This window comes from Trifolium pratense, linkage group LG6 (genome assembly GCF_020283565.1).
Source record: "Trifolium pratense cultivar HEN17-A07 linkage group LG6, ARS_RC_1.1, whole genome shotgun sequence".
In the NCBI taxonomy this organism is placed as follows: domain Eukaryota; kingdom Viridiplantae; phylum Streptophyta; class Magnoliopsida; order Fabales; family Fabaceae; genus Trifolium; species Trifolium pratense.
Genome location: NC_060064.1, coordinates 12,044,208 through 12,063,962, shown reverse-complemented (window position 1 = coordinate 12,063,962; position 19,755 = coordinate 12,044,208). Strand labels below are relative to the sequence as shown.

General features: G+C 34.5%; 1 protein-coding gene and 1 non-coding gene across 3 annotated transcripts; one reads left to right on the top strand and one right to left on the bottom strand.

Annotated features, from left to right (window-relative positions):
- Positions 1–7,849: 7,849 nt before the first annotated feature.
- On the top strand, positions 7,850–7,922 carry TRNAA-CGC. Its single transcript has one exon. It is a non-coding gene; the product is annotated as a tRNA-Ala (tRNA).
- A 1,107-nt stretch (positions 7,923–9,029) lies between these two features.
- On the bottom strand, positions 9,030–13,156 carry LOC123889959 (U5 small nuclear ribonucleoprotein 40 kDa protein). Of its 2 annotated transcripts, none has more exons than XM_045939488.1 (2): positions 12,926–13,156; positions 9,030–10,433 (listed from the first exon to the last, which is right to left on the bottom strand). In XM_045939488.1, the coding sequence occupies exon 2, from the start codon at positions 10,361–10,363 to the stop codon at positions 9,326–9,328; it is 1,038 nt and encodes a 345-aa protein (XP_045795444.1). In that variant the 5' UTR covers positions 10,364–10,433; positions 12,926–13,156; the 3' UTR covers positions 9,030–9,325. The 2 variants fall into 2 exon arrangements, with proteins under 2 accessions (XP_045795444.1, XP_045795445.1); XM_045939489.1 differs by having other exon boundaries at positions 9,030–10,479; positions 12,926–13,070.
- Positions 13,157–19,755: the final 6,599 nt, after the last annotated feature.

Sequence of the window (19,755 nt, the reverse complement as noted above, 5' to 3'; positions counted from 1 at the left end):
AGACCTATATGCACATCATGTGGATCTTCCTCTAATCTTGAACCATGACCACTAATATAAAGCACAGTCTCCACTCTTTGTATCTTCAATGAATTCTATTATCACTTTCTCTAAATGGCTACTTGTTAAACGAGCAACTATTCCCAATGTCTTCCTCTGATCAAACAACGTTCTTATGGTGTTTTCTAGAAATTGAAAACGAGTCATTAGGAGATTTTTGATTTTAATGCAATCATCATTTGCTAATTGCATTTTTGGTTGGTCATATTTTAATACAACCAGTAGTGCGCCCGTTTCACTGATTGGTTGCTTGAAGAACTTGAAGAACCTTCACCAGGGATCCTACTTGAAGACCCTTGAGCTCTCCGACGACTCATATTTTACTGAGGTACAAAAAAACGTAAAGGAGAAGAAGCAAATGGTATTTTGAGAGAGAGATATGCAATAAGAGAAAAAGAAGATATGATGGTTGTGATGAGTTTTTAATGCTAGTAGTGGTACTAGTATGCAAAAGTAAAGCCGCTAAAAATTAAAATATTGTTTCAAAAGAATCTATTCAAGTGATATAGAGGGGGTGGAGAGAGATGAGTTTATGAAAAGACAATTCAAATGTCACTTTGAAAATATATACTTAGTAATTATTTTTTTTTATTTTTTTTACAATATACTCAGTAATTATTATTTTTATAAAAAAGACAAACACACGCAACGCAACACAACAGTGAAATGGACAATTGGTTTCTCTCCTCGTTTAATAAGTGAAAGACAAAAAACGTACGGTCTAAGAAATCAAGTAAATTAAGATTTACGATTCTAAGAAATTAAATATGGAAAACAGTTTGTTGTACGGTCTGCATATATCATTCAATGCTAAGATATGGTGGTTGTGATGGGTTTTCAATGCTAGTAGTGGTGCCAAGGTAATCAGAACCGGACCGGTCATCGAACCAGTGAGCTTACTGGTTCAAGGTTCAATCGGTCGGACCGGGGTTCAACCGGGTGACCGTTTTTAGTTAAAAATATATATATTTATATGTTTTAAATAATATATAAAATAATAATAAAGCAAAAAAAATACACTATATTATATTAAAAGAGTTTAATTATCCCAACTCTTGTATACCTTCCGAAGAAAAAAGTTGTACCATTTTTTTACTTAAAAAAGTTGTAATTTTTGTTTCTATGTTTAGTTTTAATTGGATTAGTTGTTTATACTAGTAACTAGTAATGTTTATAGTAGTTGTTTTACTTGGACCAACAAAAAGTAATTTTATCATGTTTTACTATAACTAAACTTTGTTAATGAATATGATGCTTCTCAATGTAGTCCACAAAACAAGTTGTGAAGTACGAACCAATTTCTGCATTACCATGTGACTCTTCTGTTCTTTTTGAAGCTAAGAGCATAGTAATTTTTTCATTATACGTTTCATCAAAACCTCCTCCAAAACAAACATTAACAACAAACAGCAATAAATTTATTATCTTTATTCAATCTATTCATTGCTTCTTTGATATGATCAACAATAAATTATAAATTAATTAATTAATAATGTTGTTTAACAAAAATCGATTCATAGTATATAAATTAACAAAAAAAAAATTACATGGTACAAGTTTATAATTAACTCCAAGAAGACCTACATGCACATCCTGTGGATCTTCCTCTAATCTTGAACAATGACCACTAATATAAAGCACAGTCTCCACTCTTTGTATCTTCAATGAATTCTATTATCACTTTCTCTAAATGGCTACTTTTTAAACCAACAACTATTCCCACTGTCTTCCTCTGATCAAACAACGTTTTTATGGTGTTTTTTGGAAATTGAAAACGAGTCATTAGGTGATTTTTTATTTTAATGCAATCATCATTTGTGTATTGCATTTTTGGTTGGTCATATTTTAATACAACCAGTAGTGCGCCCTTTTCACTGATTGGTTGCTTGAAGAACTTGAAGAACCTTCACCACGGATCCTACTTGAAGACCCTTGAGCTCTCCGATGACTCATATTTTACTGAGGTAAAAAAAACGTAAAGGAGAAGAAGCAAATGATATTTTGAGAGAGAGATATGCAATAAGAGAAAAAGAAGATATGATGGTTGTGATGAGTTTTCAATGCTAGTAGTGGTACTAGTATGCAAAAGTAAAGCCGCTAAAAATTGAAATGTTGTTTCAAAAGAATCTATTGAGTGAGATAGAGGGGGTGAAGAGAGATGAGTTTATGAAAAGACAATTCAAATGTCACTTTGAAAATATATACTCATTAATTTATTTTATTTTATTTTTTTTTTTTTTTTTTACAATATACTCAATAATTATTATTTTTATAAAAAAGACAAACACATGCAACGCAACACAACAGCGAAATGGACAATTGGTTTCTCTCCTCGTTTGATAAGTGAAAGACAAAAAGCGTACGGTCTAAGAAATCAAGTAAATTAAGATTTACGATTCTAAGAAATTAAATATGGAAAACAGTTTGTTGTACGGTCTGCATATATCATTCAATGCTGAGATATGGTGGTTGTGATGAGTTTTCAATGCTAGTAGTGGTGCCAAGGTAATCAGAACCAGACCGGTCATCGAACCAATGAGCTTATCGGTTCAAGGTTCAATCGGTCGGACCGGGGTGCAACCGGGTGACCGTTTTTAGTTAAATATATATATTTATATGTTTTAAATAATATATAAAATAATAATAAAGCAAAAAAATATACTATATTATATTAAAAGAGTTTAATTATCCCAACTCTTGTATACCTTCCGAAGAAAAAAGTTGTACTTTTTTTTTACTTAAAAAAGTTGTAATTTTTGTTTCTATGTTTAGTTTTAATTGGATTAGTTGTTTATACTAGTAGTTAGTAATGTTTATAGTAGTTGTTTTACTTGGGCCAACAAAAAAATAATTTTATCACGTTTTACTATAACTAAGCCCAAACCCACCTATAACCCTAATTTTCGAAAGATGTTTGCAAATCACTTTTCAGCCGTCAACCTTGTTACCTCATTCTTCATTTTTCTTCTTGAACAGTCTTCATCATGTTCTTCTCATCTTCCTTCCTTCCTTGTGTTCATCATTTCTTGTTCCATCATACATTCTTCATCTTTGTTTACTTCCTTTTGTTTTTTTAACTTCTAACCGAGATCTTTCATTTTCCTTGAATTCTTCTTCTTTTTTGTTTTTTCTCCCTTTGCTACTTCAAAATATTTTTTCTTCCTAAATTTGATGGTTTGAGGGTGGTTTCATGGTTTAGAAAGGAGTTTCTTCTTCTTTTTCTATTGAAATGAACCATAGTTATAGCGTGTTCTTCTAATTTTGGGTGTCCCTTGATTTTGTGTTGAATAAAAAAAATTTCAAGTTTGCTCTAAATAACTCTTAAAAGTCTCAATTTTACGCTAAACCAAATCCTAAAATACAAAAAAAAAAAAAAATACCAGAGCTTAAACCCTAAAATTTACAAGTGTCAGGCTTGCCGCCAATGAATGTGTTTTGGATCCGCTAAAGGTCCAACATACGATAAGGTCCATAAAAATGAGATAAGAATTAGCATGTGGCAATGCCACCACTAGAAGCATACAAACGAGCAAGAACCAAAGGTGAAGAGCCTAAATCGTGCTCAAGTGCTCGTACGAAAGGACAATAAATGTGTTATCTGTGGCTGATCCACTCCACATGGGGGACCCCACGGTACTGTAAACCATAATATCGTCTCATATATAAACGATCATACATCAATCCCTAGGTATGATACTCTGCGCCTCCATTTACACTTTTTAAACCTCTTTCGTATATTGACTTGAGCGTCGGAGTGCTAACATGACTGCATGTACCCTTCCCCCAACGCTTTAAGGCCGAAATCGTCAAACTATCACAACCATCATCAATACTCTACCACTAGCTAAGATGTCGCTTATTCAGAAGTTGACCCATTCAGCTCATCCATTTCTGAACGCCTAGTTCAGTGGCGCCGTCTGCGAGCTGATTTATTTAGAAAAATCAGTACCGAACCTTTCTTTCAAAGAAATCACCTTTCTTTTAAAAAAAAGAAAAAGGAACCACCACCTTCTCAAAGAAAACCTCTATGAAAAACTATGTCTAGAACCGACAGACCCTTTACACGCAACAGAGCTATAGCTTTAGCTAACTAAGCTGAACATTCAAACATTCATGATGTGGAAGCTTCTCTGGAACCTATCAATACTCAAGGAGACCAACTTCCTCAGTTTGCCACTTAAATTTCGGTACCGGTCAACAACATCTTCTCATCTATACATGCTTTCCTTAAGCCAAAATCACAATCACCAAACTCCCCTTCAAACTCGACAACAGGCAGGGGCGGCGCAGACCCATGTGCGACATGGGCCATCGAACAAGGCCTCTTAAAAATGAGGGCCACAAAAAAAAATTATAGGGTAGTAGTGTTAGTAAGTTAGGGGGTGTAAAAATTAATTATTTATATTACAACATGTTGTAAATAAGGCCCAACCTGTTTTTCTACTGAAAAAAAAAAGTAGCAGAATAGAAAAAGAAGGTATGTATGAGTACGATCAAAACAACTCCTCCTTTTTTGTTTTTTTTTTTTTTTACGGTAAACAACTCTCCTATATTTCAAAAACTCCATTAATTCATCACCATCACCGGCAGCCTGCCACCGACACCATTACCGGTGGCCTTAACCTACTCCTCTTTGGCTCATTCTATTCTCAAAAACTCCATTAAAGTTGAAACAAAGGTAAAAATTAAATTTTACAAGTTAGGGTTTCTAAAATTTGAAATTAAAAATCACAATTTGACTTTCCCAATTTCCATCATTCTTTTTCTCCCAAAGTTAATTACTGATAGACTATGAATCTTTTTTATGTTAATTACAAGAATGATTATATTTTTATGTTATTTGCAATTTAAATCAATGATGGTCTTTTATAAAAAAAATTAAGTTTTTTTTTATTAAAGGACCACTTTTATATTTTGCACAGAGCCTCCAAAAACTCAAGGACGCCACTGACAACAGGCAACGGGAGTTCATATCAAAAACCTGCCTAGACGGACCTCTCAAGAACAGCAAACAAATGACATGCTCTCAACAATGCTAACTCTACTACAACAGCAAGCAGCAAGACTCTCATACGTAGAGCAAAACCAACAAATTGTTCCTCAAATAGCGAAAAATTACGTCAAAAATAGCCTCCATAATACCCTCCAAGACGAAACCTCTTCTCAGTAACGCCAAACCACTCAACACGGTACCCGGACCAACGCCGTCGTAAACACAATCGATAACACTGTTGTGTCAACAACAGAACTCATCCTGTGAGACTTTTATTTACACCTTTAAGCATATTATTTAGTATTAATAGAGTGTGAATTTTATTTAAACCCAGAAACATATTATTTATCGGTTAGATTTTACATTTAGAGCTTTAAACATATTATTTATTATTAAATTAGGTAACCTCCCAATCCAAGTATGAGAAAGGTCTAGATATCGCAAATGCTTTAAATTACTTATCTCATCTCATCTACTAGCATCCAAATTAAACAACAAAAGAAGAATGATAGGACCCGCAAATATTTTAGACTTGAAAATAGATCAAACAAATATTTTAGACGTAGTGGGCAGTCTTTTTGTGAGTTCCCTACTACCGACTCCGCCTTCATTACTAATGAACAACACAAGTTCCTTTTTTCAATCCAAGCATATATATTATTTTGATCTGCAAGTGAGTTTAGGTTCTCCACCAATTCTATGATCCTTGGTTTGAATCGATTAATTTGTGAGAGCTGAAAATAAGCCGAAAAAGTTGCCTCATATGCAACATGTTTAACATCAATCATCAAGCCACATCTTCACATCTAGGTTCTTGTATTTCTTTACCTCTGCATCATCCAACACTTGGTCGATTGAATTGAGTGCAAACTCAAGTTTCTTTGTCAGTTTGGTGGCATCTCAAATTTCATGTTCGGTTGGCTTCGTTTTGAAGAAATTGTTATCAGTAATTTCTTCATAACTCGTAGTCTATTGGTGACATGATAAGAGATCCCAAGCTGTTGTCTGTTCGGGTTCTGCTACTTACTGCAGGTTAAATTATAGTGTTGCTATAATTGTATTTTGCTGATAGAAATATGTCATGAGGATTGGTGTAATTCATTTAGTGTCAGTGAGGGAGTTTTGGTTCTGTGTTTGAATTGCTTGTATTTGGGGTGGCTGGAATTATCAGGTCCAGGGCATTTTCAAGATCCAAGCACTGATGTATGGTGTTTGTGGGATCAAATTGTTTGTGATTCTTTTTTCGTTGGCATGTCCTATGCCTTCTATTTTAACAAAATTCAATGGTTTATATTTAATGGTTTAGATTTCGACAAAATGATCAAACGGTTACAATTTAAAATTTTAGTGAAGTCTATGGTGGACGACTACTATGTATAATGGTTCACCTTAATATACCCCTCCTATCCTTATTATAAGAAAAAAATTGCTTTTTAGATTTATTGAATGTTTGATGTATCTAGACCATATTATGAACTAGATACATCAAACATTCTATGAATTTAAAAAATAAACTTTTTCTTATAATAATGATCGGAGGGAGTATAAAATTTATTACTATTTAGAGCATCTCCAACAAGGATTTTATCATTGAGTGTCAAATACTATGCAATCGTATCATGATTTTTGTTTACATTGGAGCACATCTACATGACAAAACGAGTTTCAATAAAAGTTGTAGAGTATCTAACTTAAGTTACTATACGAATAAATAATTAACTATGATTGTAATCAACCAACAAAAGAATTAATCAAGCTACACTACCTTATAAGTTATTTAAATATACATCATCGGAGTAAAATCATCGTGGGTTATATAAATGTCATGTGACACTTTAGAGCCCACTATGGAGAAAAATGCATTGCACACCTAACTATCTCCAAATTCATTGAGAAAAGTCACACTTTAAGAATAGGTAATTCAAATCTTCATTATCTCCACATCTCACCGAGCAAAGAAACGGATCATTGTGTAGGCATCCGCAAAGTGAAAGATTAGTCTTCGTAGGCAACTTATTACTTATCACTCATCAATGTCCACACAAAGAGAGAGACTTTCAACGGGGTGAGCTTGTTCCATATAAGATGACAATGAGTTGACATTTTTGCTCCAAATGAGTCAATAAATGATACTCTCACTCACGGAGTATCCAGAACTTGCTTCAGGCATCCACTCCCAAGTATCGGGTTTAGAAACTTATCACCACTGTGAGATTGAAGTGATTTGGCGTTTGTGTTTTATACTTGAAAAATACACACTCACGAGATTTCACTAAAAACAATTCACTATATATAGCATCAATAATGTAAAAATAATGTTCGAAAGGAGTGATTACAAAGTTTTAATTACAAATGGAAATAAACTCTTGCACAACATTCATAATAATAAAACAAAGAAAAATGTTAACATGTGCTCTTAAAGAAATAAACATATTTAACCCTTATTTAAATAAAAATGTAGTACTAGTTTATGCGGAGAATGGACAGGACAGAGATACCTGAACCTGATCATATTCGTGTTTGGGTTCTATTTTATATCCTAGTCTGATAGGGTGAGTTTGGGGATATCCAAACCCCATCGAGTTAGAAGATGTGAAAAGCAAAATTCGTCGTGGATGACTTTTTTTTTAAAAAAAATCGAATCCGGCCCAATATAATAATAAGATTTAATTTGGATCAAATTTCTAATATCCAAAATACAAATTCTAATTTTTGTTATTAATATTATAATATGCAATATATTCCAAAAATAATATTACAGAACAATCATAATTTTATAGAAGTGGCTGTATAGAAGGGATTGTAGCTCATATGGTAGAGCGCTCGCTTCGCATGCGAGAGGCACGGGGTTCGATTTCCCGCAACTCCACTTTATTGTCAAAAATAAAACCCATAATTTTTTTTAAATGACCAAAGTCAGTAATTAGTTATTAATGTTGATATTTTTCTCCTTTCACGGGACTTGAACGTAGATCCTTGTACACCTTTAATTTTTATTTTTATTTTTGGTTTAAACACCTTTAATCTTTCTTTTTTTTGGGTTTAAACACCCTTAATAATTAACTCAAACCAATTGAGCTCTTCATCCAACTGAACAACAATAATTAATTATGTTTAAACATATGAAATAAATAATAAAAAAAAACAGATTAAATTAATAAGTTATATTAGAAAAATTGAAAAACAACGAATAATAGATTAGTGCAATAATAAAAAAGTAAAAGGTTAAATAAGTAAATAGTATAGTTTTTAGTCCCTAATTTTTTTTCTTCGTTTACAACGAGCATGGCGCACAAGGAAAAAAGAAAGCTAAAAGTAATTCTCAAAATACCAAGGGTTCGTTTGACCCTATGTAGCATGGGTGCTCAGAAAATGGTGAAGTACCCGTACCGGGTACGTACCAGTACCGGATACTTCATGGTACTCGTATGGTACGCACCGATTCCGTACCTATTTTTATTTGGATTTATGATGTTGAATACGGAAAAAACATATTGGATGTTGAAAAATCTTTTAAAATATTATAATTTTTTATTATATTTCAATTATCTTTCATTTTTTATAAAAATAGTTGAGACGGTGAACAAAAAAAATTAAATCTTCAAAGCATGATGATAATAATTCACTTAAAAATTAATTTTCTAATATTTTATATTAACATACCCGTACATTAAATTTTCTAAAAATGTCGTACCGCGTACCAATACCGGTACCGTACCTAGGCAACATAGACCACTACAATATTAATTCTTCTCCATTTTTTTCAAATTTCAATCCTATTCTCTTTTTATAATAATAATTTAATAAAAGGAGAATGCTAACCCCAAGTTTTTTTACATTGAGATTTGAGAGGATGCATAGAATTATCATATCTTCATCCAAATTGCTTACCCTAGCTGCCCTCAATCTTGTCGTGCAAATTAACTTAGCTCTAAAAACGTTAAATCCGAACCTCATGCATAAAGACATATTAAACTGGTGATGAGGAATAAGTCATTTTTATTTTTGGCAACAAGTAATTTTCATCAAAAAGAAGAATACTATTTATCAACTACAATTACAAGACCAAACCAAAAGGCCTTGCAGTTCAATATGAAACAGTGGATAATGTAAATTCCAAAACACATTAATTAGCAACAAAAGCAGGAGAAACCGTTTCCGGCCGAATATTACACTGTATAGGAATCCAGCACTTCTAAAGTCTACACTCTCAATAGTTGTGAAAAACACCAACATGGTCATTTCATTTTGCTAGTTTGTTAATGCTATGTTTCATATCTCCCCAAGATAAATCTGCTTGTCACTACTACAAGATCCAATAATAGGTTCATTGGGATGGAAAACACACTCATTAACAGATCCATTGTGCCCAGGAAGCTTATACAATATTCTTCGGGAAGTGGTATCCCATATGTAAACCATTCGATCAGAACTCCCAGCTGTGACCTTGCTTCCATCAGGTGACCAGCCACATTTCAACAAATTCTTCTCGAAGTTGTGTTGGTGCCCTTCCAGAATCTTCACACATCGATTTTGTGGAGCATATGGGCGCATATCCCAAATGCAAAGCTTGCCATCCATGCCATTTGTAAGAAGGTAGGAACCATCAGGACTCAACTGCATGCTTGTAATCATATCTTGATGACCTTGAAGTGTCATGGTAACCTCGCCTTTACGCAAATCCCATATCTTGACATCATTATCAATACCACCAGTGTAGATCTTATCTGAGGCATCAGAGAAGCTAACAGCAGTAATCTGGTATTTATCAGGGAATGTTTGGATGGAACCCCTTTGACGCATATCCCATAATTTCGCAGTTCCATCATCAGAGCCACTGACAACAAGAGGTGGCCCCCTTCGGGAAGGACAGCAACTGTTGACATATGAGAGATGCTCCACCATCTTTTTGATTTGTTTTCCTGTTTCTGTATCCCATAACCTCAGTGTTTTATCAGGGCTAGCAGAGACTATCTGTGTCCCATCTGAAGTCCAGTGAAGATCTAAAACTGCATTCTTGTGACCTTTTAGAACCATAAAGTTCTTGCAATCTCCATGTACATTCCAAAGGAAGATTTCTTTGTCATGCGATCCAGATGCAACGACTGACCCTGTTGGATTGAACTTCATGGTATATACAGCACTCTGGTGACCAGTCAACAACATGATTGGAGATTCCAAACTTGAGGTCCGCTGCTTTCCATTTGGCCCAGGAGCACGAGGAGCATTGTATGGCACAGTAGACCATTCCATTGGCCTTGGGCCAACAACTGACAGAGCATGTTCATTTTCACCAGGGAAACCTTGCATGTTGATGGTTGACCTTTGCTTAAAATTGAATTAAACGAACTTCAAATTGTATAGGCTCGAGTGTCCAACACTGAAATAGAATCAGAGGTATTAGCAGCAGTAAGATCTCGAAAAGACTACAGAAAATTCATCACATAGGTGGTTACATATCCAGTCTAACATTTAACTTAATTCCAAAAGTCTTTATCAACCATTATCATCAATAATGGGATTAGAAAATGAAACAGAAATAAATGAGAAGAACAAATTATGAATTTAGGGTCTGATAAAGCAACAAACTCTGCCAAAAAAATCTCCAAAACAGAAACAAATGAAAAAAAAGAAAGAATTATAGATCAAAATCTAATAAAGCAAAAAGATTATTCAACCCATAACCTACGTGGGACATACACCAATCTATATAAAAGTGAAGGAACTATCTGCTAACTGTAGCATGATTATTCAACCCATAACCTACGTGGGACATATACCAATCTATACAATGCAAAAAGGAAGCAACATATATAAAGGTCTGGCCAGAATCACTTTTCATTTCTCAAGCACACTAGCCACTCAAAGTAATCTAAAAAAAACAGAAACTGTGTGTATTATTAACACATAAGCTTCAGATAATCTGATGTCAATTTACTTAAACCATAGAAGGTGGAACCTATCTTTTAGCTGATCTTATGCATGTTATTCCATTCTACCAAAACTAGAATCTTCTCTCTTTAACATGTGTGTGTGTGTATAATCTGATGTCAATTTACTTAAACCATAGAAGGCAGAACCTATATTTTAGCTGATCTTATGCATGTTATTCCATTCTACCAAAACTAGAATCTTCTCTCTTTAACATGTGTGTGTGTGTGTGTTTAGGATCAGTCGCACCTAGGATCAGTTGACACTGGGTGTCAAAGATAGCATAAGCATAGTCACACCTTCAACAATTTTTTATACAATGCAAATTAAACAAAAAAAAAACCAAGATATAGGTTACAAATTTCATACAACTCAAACTATTTGATACTCCATCACATTACTTAATTCAGCTATTAAATTACATGTATCATATATGTTAATGTCTAAATTATATGAAATTACATAAGCATGAACATCAAGATAAAATAACATGACTATGTGGTTAGATTTATTAAATTCATGTTCTACTAAAAGTTATGGAAGAGGTAATGTATGTACGCCAATTTAAACACTCAAGTGCCAACAGATCTAACTCTGTCTCTCCCTACACACACACAAACATAAAGCTCATGTAAGAAAAAATTCATAATTTAGAAGAGAAAGTACTTTTGTCTGTTTAAATAATGCAATAAATGACGGCTCATAAACATAAATTATATACTCCCTCTAGTCCTTAATATAAGAAAGAGATCACTTTTTAGATAGATTGGAAGATTGATGTATCTAGTCCATGATGTATTCTAGATACATCAATCTTTCAATGTATCTAAAAAATGAACTTTTTCTTATATTAAGGACCGGAGGGAGTATCAAATAGTAGCAGTAAATATGGCTGAGTTCCAGCAAAAAAACTAAATTGAACTGATTATTTGTCTAAAGAATTTTTGCAGTCCCCTCCCACTACTAAATCCGACCAAAAATATACCACTTGAAGAGCATATAAGCATGTCAGAACTAGATTGAAATGAAACTACTAAACGATCCATTTAGCTCATACTAAATCAGGAGAATAAATGTCATACTAAATAATATCTTCAGAAAGTGAGATTAATAAAGGATGACACCAAATCCTTTTAACCCTACTCCAGATTATAAGGAAAAAAAAAAAGGCACGGTAGAGAAGCTGCTGAAGGCAGTGTGATATCAATTCTTTTAAAATCTTCAAATAAAAGCATTTGCAATCAATATGCACACAGCCAAACAATGTTTTCAAGAACAATTTCAACCCTAAAGATTAAACAGATAATTATAGCCATGAAAAAAAAATATAGACATAGGGCCCGTTTGGAATAGCTTATTTTTGAGCTTATGTAAAACAACTTATGCAAATAAATAAGTTTTTTTGTTAATTTATAAGTTTTCACTAAAGAAAATTGTGTTTTTATAAGCTTTTTTTTCATAAACTACCTTGACAAACTTATAATAAGACATTTTTTACGAAACTTATAATAATACATAAAAAATTATTTGTTTACTTAAGCTGTTTTGTATAAGCTCAAAAACAAGCTACTCCAAAAGGGGCCATATTGTTCGATTAATATGTCGTCGGTGCAGTTTATATAGAAAATGAGTTCAAGTAGCAATTATAGAACAAAACTACTGAACTAAGTGATATCAGCTACTAAGTGAAATTACGTGAATCGCATACTATTGAATTTCGACCTAAAATCCCTAAATTAGTTTCTAATAAGCTATCTTATAAGAATGCATTAACGAAGAAGTTGAAGCTAAAAAGTTCAATGAGGTATATTAGTGTTAAATTCATGATACGCGTTAGCGGAGAAACAGACAGAGAGATCAAGGGAGATACTGAGTGAATGATATAACAAGAAAAACAACAAATGTAAATTAATCTGACACTGAACAGAGAGAGAGGATTACAGTGCTGCGGTGGTGTTTGGAGGAGGAGGACTGCGCGTTGGCCGTCGTCGGGGTAGACTACCGGAGGCACTGCGTGAAGATGAAGCGGAAATGGGAGAGTCCAGAACCCTAACTCCTTGAATCTCCAATTGGAGTATATCGATAAAATGTGCTATTTTTTACTTTAAAAAACCGACCCGTGTCTTAACGGGTAGAATAGAACTCGTATAAGTCCATGACAAATGGGTTTATGGGCAATTCTTTTTTTAGGTTCATAGTTTATGGACAATTTTTTTTTCCGTCTAAGTAGTGGTTAGAAAATTCATCTTAACGGTGAATAAGTGGAGTGTCTCGAATTCGAATCCGAGCTCATGTACATATAATGTGATGTTCCTAACAACCGAACTAAACTCGCGGAGATTACGGGCAATTCTATCATAAGCACAACACTAAATATATTATGTTTAGGCACACATACATGAAGTGAAAAAAAGTAAAAGATAAAAGCAATTGTTATTTTTAGATGATATAACTTAATTATTTAACATTTATTTTTATTCAATTATGTGACTGTGCTTAAACATTTTTATTTGGGGTTGTGCTCAAGTAAGACTTTCTCTAGGTTTATGGTACTACAAGATAGAAACAGTCATCTTGATCAATGATTATGCACCTCGTTGTGATATTAGTCCAGTTTACGTAGAATTTCTATATTTTTTGGTTTTTCACCACCAGTTGAATCTGGTTCGGGGGTCAGTTCTGGCATCAAGTGGTTCCAGCCCCCTCCCGATCACAGTTGCGGGGTATCGAACCGCGGTCCTCCCTACCAAGTTCAGCGTCAATCACCACTGAACCAACTAACGATTGATTGTAGAATTTCTATTTTGATATGCTTAACGAGTGCTAGGGAATATTGTTTAACATTTTCTATTAAATAAAAATACAAAAAAACACAGCTGTCCTAGAATCTTTAATTTCAACGCTGCTGCAACAACAAAACACAGCAAAGGCGGCGCTACTGCATATGTGCAGGAATATGGATGCAATCACAGCTAGGAAAATCGCAATGGTGGTGTGGGTGCTATGGAACAATCGAAATAATTGGGTTTCGAACCAAACAAAGGAATCGGGGCAGCAAGTATGTGTGAAAGCAATGTGCTTATGGTGTGATTGGCGAGTTGTACAACAAATTAATAGCAGCAATAACACGCAGGAACATGTACATCAGCCCATCGTATGGCTGAAACCGATGCAAGGACAATACAAGTGTAATGTAGACGCGGGATTTCATGACGCGGAAGGAAAAACAAGTGCTGGCTGGTGTGTTAGAGACCACATGGGGAGATTCATATTGGCAGAGAGTTCTTGGATCCAAGGGAAATGCTCAACAATTGAAGGAGAAGCAATTGCAATGCTTGAAGCTATGAAAGAACTAGAGTAAAGAGGATTCACGAAAGTCATGTTTGAGCCCGACTCCAAAAATATGGCGGATGCAATACATTTTATGCACAATGGCGTGTCTGAGTTTAGTTCCATTATATAAAAAATTAATTGTATTTTATCTTTACATTCCGGCTTTGAGGTGAAGTCGATTAAGCGACAAGCGAATATGGTTGCTCATACGCTTGCTAGGGCGGCCATTTCTTGGTCTAGTCGCTATTTCTTTGAGTTGATACCTCCTTGTATTGAACAATTATTATATAATGAAATGATATGAGTTTCTTTTTGTAAAAAAAATACAAAAAATCTTTTAACTCTACAATTTGTAGCCATTTTAGTATTTGACATTAAAAACATGCAATAAATTCACAAAAAAGCTAATGTGGCACATTTTTTAGACAAATAGCTTGTTGATGTGGCAAATTTGTGGGACAAATGGCTTGATGATGTGGTAGAGAGGAAAATGATAGTACAAATATTTTAAATCCCTAAATCCCAAAAAGAAAAGGAAGATCAATGATTTTTTGTCCCAATGGTAAAGAAAGAGAATTTATAACCCTCACATCACTTTTCTTTTTATCTTCTACACTTCTCATTCAAGTTGAACCCTTTACCATTGGGACTAAGGTGCCGTTTAGAATGGACAAAAACATGAATTGGTCCATCTTGGACAAATGTATGTGAATCATTAGATTAAGTGCGCTAGAATATCTTATGATGCTCTTTCGTTACCATATATTATTCTCTTATTTTGTTCCACTTCCACCTTTATTCTTTATTCATGACATCCGTTGTGAATTCGATTAAATCACACAAATAATAATCTTGATGTGTGGAGCAAATACGATTAAGCAATCAAAATAAGCGAACGACAATAATAATCACAAATAATGATAAACGGCGAGAAAGAAAAGGACATAATAAATTGTTTATCCAGTTCAGTCAATGTGACCTACTCTGAGGGATAGAGTAGCTCTCTCCGTTCCACTATCAAACTTGAAGTACTTGTTACAAAGAAATTCTTTAAAAGAGTTACAAGAATTAGCCTTGATCCTAATTCTACCCTAAGCCTGAATTTCTTCCCGTGACCAAAATATTCAATATGAAAGTGTTTCCCAAGATGATAGAATTATTACCCAACCCTGAGTCTTCACAAGATGTTTCTCTTATAACCCAAGTCTGTATGTTGGCCTCAAAAACCTTAAAAACCTCTCAAGAAATCAGAAAACGCACAAGTGTATATATACACCTGCGCACCTGCGGCTTGCGCCTAGCGCAGCCACCAGGAGCAAAGCTCCGTTTTTTTCCTGCGAATTGCGCCTAGCGCAGGTCCTGTTGCGCCTAGCGCAGAGGACAACAACAAACCTGCTTTTTCTGATCTTCAATTTTCAAGGCAATTACAACAATTCTCCACCTTATCTTTAAGTTGATGGTGATGCATTAATTTTTATATGAATTAGAGCATAAGTTTTTGATCGCCACTGTGATATGCAGTTAACCTTTATATAAATTAAGGTGACATATATTATGTCGTTAACCTTTATATGGATTAATACTGACATATTGAAAGTAATGGACCTCATGATTGAGTTGAGGATGAAGATCCTGGCAAGACTCTCTTTGCTTTTGCGGCGGATTTACCAATTCACCTACACTAAAAATGAAGAGACGTAAAATATAATCTTATTAAACAGGTAACATAGTCGTAGAACTGTCGACCCTGTGAGATGATTTGACTTCTCTCCTCCTTTTATTTGCGTATTTTAGTTGTGCCCCTAGGAAAGTAGCGACTGAAATCAAATACTGGCAATAATGGTAATTCTTCATAAAAAAATTAATCAAATAAATATGATAATATTTTGGTTTTTCCATCTTTGAAAAGTTAATTTGATGAGGTAATTGAACCTGGGTGAAGAGGAGAACCTTTTTTATTGGCTTGTTATTGCTGCATATTTCCTTCTCTCAAGATCCTTGTATTCATATAATTGACTAGAAAGTTGAAACTTACAACTACATTGTCATTCTCCAGAATTTGTCGGTGAGGATGTTGGATATATGGCGGAGAAATTATTTTTGCTTCTCTCCTATAGTTTACGAACTAATATTTTTACTTGCACTTACGTACCGATTAACTTACAATCATCAATAATAAACTCTAAATTAATATTTTCATTAATATTTGTATTAATATATATATCGAATAAATTAAAATCAGTAATAATACACTTAAACTAATATATAAAAATCTTATTTTTTGGGGGTGGGGGTGGGCCGTGGCCCACCTCAGCCACCCCCTAGTCCCACGGCTGAATACACGTAAGCCATTGGAATGGACCACAATAGTTACAAGGTTTAGACGGCGATGATGTCGTATGAAACAACGATGAACGAAGTTGTAACACCGAGGATTTTCAGCGAGACGATGACGCTGAATGGCGACAACAGTTCAGCGAGACGGAAGGTCCAGATTCACGCCATTGATCACACAAAATTAAACATGAATGAATCAAATTAGAATAGAGACAACAAATGAATAAACTGAATTGAATTTGACATCATCATAACATCAAACCAAATATATTAACTCTCCTCTATTTATTTTTGTTTTAAAACATCCAAATCAGTATCACTATAACAAGCATAGAACTACTATATAATAAGATTCTATATAATATATAAAGCAATTTTTCAACAACTATGACATTAATAACAAAACTTTTTAATCATATTGCTGCCTTCCAATGTTCATGAGAATGATTCAAGGCTCTCTCCTTTGGTACTGGTATTAAGTATTAGATTGAAACTTTTTAAGTACTGATATTTAGTATTTGATAACATAGAGCAGTAGAATATTTGATAACATAAAGATTGAAACTTTTATAAAACTACATCTATATACTTAGCATATTGTGTGTTATTAACTAACAATAGTAATTCACTGTTTCTACATCATGTGGGTTATGAAACGTATCTCTCAATCAAGCATAAATCATTGGATATATACATTGTCCCACACTGTATCCAAATTGAACTAATAATAGTGATTATTAAATTTTATTTTAGAATTGAACCAGATGTCAATAACAGGACAAATAGCAGGTATTAGAAAATAGGAATAAGAATAATATGAATTTGCTACATGAAACACAGACAAAAAATAATGCTAATTTATCACATGATCGGATCTTATGACGGCGTTCCTTTTGATTATTAATTTCATGTGGATTCAATTACTTACTTCAAATCATTGAAGGACCAAAACATAATCATCAATCTATGATAGTAAATTGAAGTCGAATAAATCTAAACATTTGTCAGAATAGTACAGTTCTAAGACATTGCAAACAAAAATAAAGGATTGAAAACACCTGGAGGATATCGGTATCGCATCTCTGGTAATTATGGTTCTGCTGGCGAAAATCTATGACGTTTGCACCGGTGAATCTCTTAAGTAGAAGACGAGGAAACGTTGAAATCGGTGGTTTCCAGTTCTCTACACGTTGAATTCGTTGGAATCGAATCTCGCCGATTGCCGGAAAGCAGCGGCGATTTGACATTCGACAGTTCTAGAAAATAGAGAAACGATTGTTACAATTTTCAAACTCCTGGAAACAACACGCTTCGTATTTGAATTCTCAGCAGCACATAATATCGATTTTAGCCCCGCTGTATCATGAGTGCGTGATTCTTCCATATTCCTAATATGGTCCACAGTCCCACGAGTTTCTTATCACTAAACCACATCATGAACGGTGTATAATTGATTTTTCCTGATATGTACTCCGGTGACATATCAATAACTATTGCTATAATTGCTTTAATATAAAATTTGTGTTGTATAGATAGCTTAAGCAGTATGCACGCCAAAAGTATCAATCAGCCATGAGAAATGTGAAAGCATTTTTGAAAAATGCCAAGAATTACAAACAATGTAAGGTATGAACACAAGACTGCATGTGATCGGCCTTGTTCAAATTGTTAGATAATAAAATATTGGGCTTATGTTATTGGGCCCATTAAGTTTATAGTCCATTAGGTTTTGCTATATAATAATATCTTGTAACTCTATTTTATTAAGTAATGCTATTTTATTCTTATGGAACCCTAGTAACATCCCTTTGTTCATTCTGTACTTTGTTTGTCTGAATCTATCTTGGTATCAGAGCATGGTTCGATCCTCCTTGAAGGTATGTTGTTATTCCGCTATTGAGTTCCCAAGAATTTGGGATGTCTTTTGTATATTGATTCTGATTGTTCGATGGATCTATTGGAAGAAGGAAATTGAAATTTGCTCATAGAATTTGTTATGTGTGTTTCGTTGGAAGACTTCCCTTTGATTAGCCTATTGTTTGTTCTATTGCTTGAATTGCATTTGAAAACTTGGTGGGTCTGTCTTGTTAATCTCATTTGACAAGTTTATATTGAAGTTATATTGTTGTCGTCTTTTTTTAATTGGTTACTTTATATTACTTTGTGGAATTCATTCATTGTGACCCTTTGAGGGTATGCCGTCGTCTAGTTGATTTTTTTGTTTTGATGTTAAGAAAAAAAAAATTGAGAGTCATCGTCATCCCTAATGTCTAGTATCCTTTGAAGGTATTGTTGGTTGTCTCCACGTGATCTTAACTGTTGATCAGAACAGGAAGAAGGCCAGCTGGAAGTCCGTTGAGCAGGTGGAAGGCAGTAATCCGAGCAGATGATCCACGGAGGGGGGGGTTGTACCTGCAGGTGCTCCGATGCCTAAGTCAGTAAGGGTAGAGAGCAAAAGAGATACTAGAGAGAAGTTAGAGAGAGAGAGTAATTGCAATAATGAATAGTGTTCTACCTTGCTCTCCCAAGAGGGAGAGTATTTATAGCCCCCAGCTCTGGGCCAAAGGTCCTCTTAATGGGCTGGACTAGCCAAGGCCCATTAAGAGGGACTGCCAAGATATTACCCTTAGATAGTGGGTAGAGTAGTAATTTTACCCTATCTTGGTGGAGAGGTTGTGCCATGCTGACATGGAGGTGGTTGGGCAAGCCATGTGGACTTTGTGAGGGTCTAGGTGGACTAGCATTAGTCTAGTCCAGAACAGGAGCCCCCCAAGTCGTTGCTCCTAGGCATAGGAGTGATGACTTTAGATGTGTGCCCAAGTGCAGAAGGAAATCTCCTTGCAACCTCTCTTGAACGAAAGTGGACGAGGATCTTGCTCGTCAAGGCCTTGCTCGCAGCAAGTATCTGCAATGTTTTGCTCGGAGTGGTTTCTCGAGGGTATTTAGTATACTGCTCGTGTCTACTGCGAGGAGATAACTGGGATTTGTTGCTCGTATTTATGACGAGGAGATAAAGGAATTGTTGCTCGTTGCTATGACGAAGAATTTAGCAACGAGGAGGTTTTCTGCGAGGCGCAGCTTTTTGCTTGAAGACTTGCTCG

Excerpts from the sequence above, each read along its gene's own strand:
- LOC123889959 (XM_045939488.1), bottom strand. The coding sequence starts at position 10,363 with ATGCAAGGTTTCCCTGGTGAAAATGAACATGCTCTGTCAGTTGTTGGC.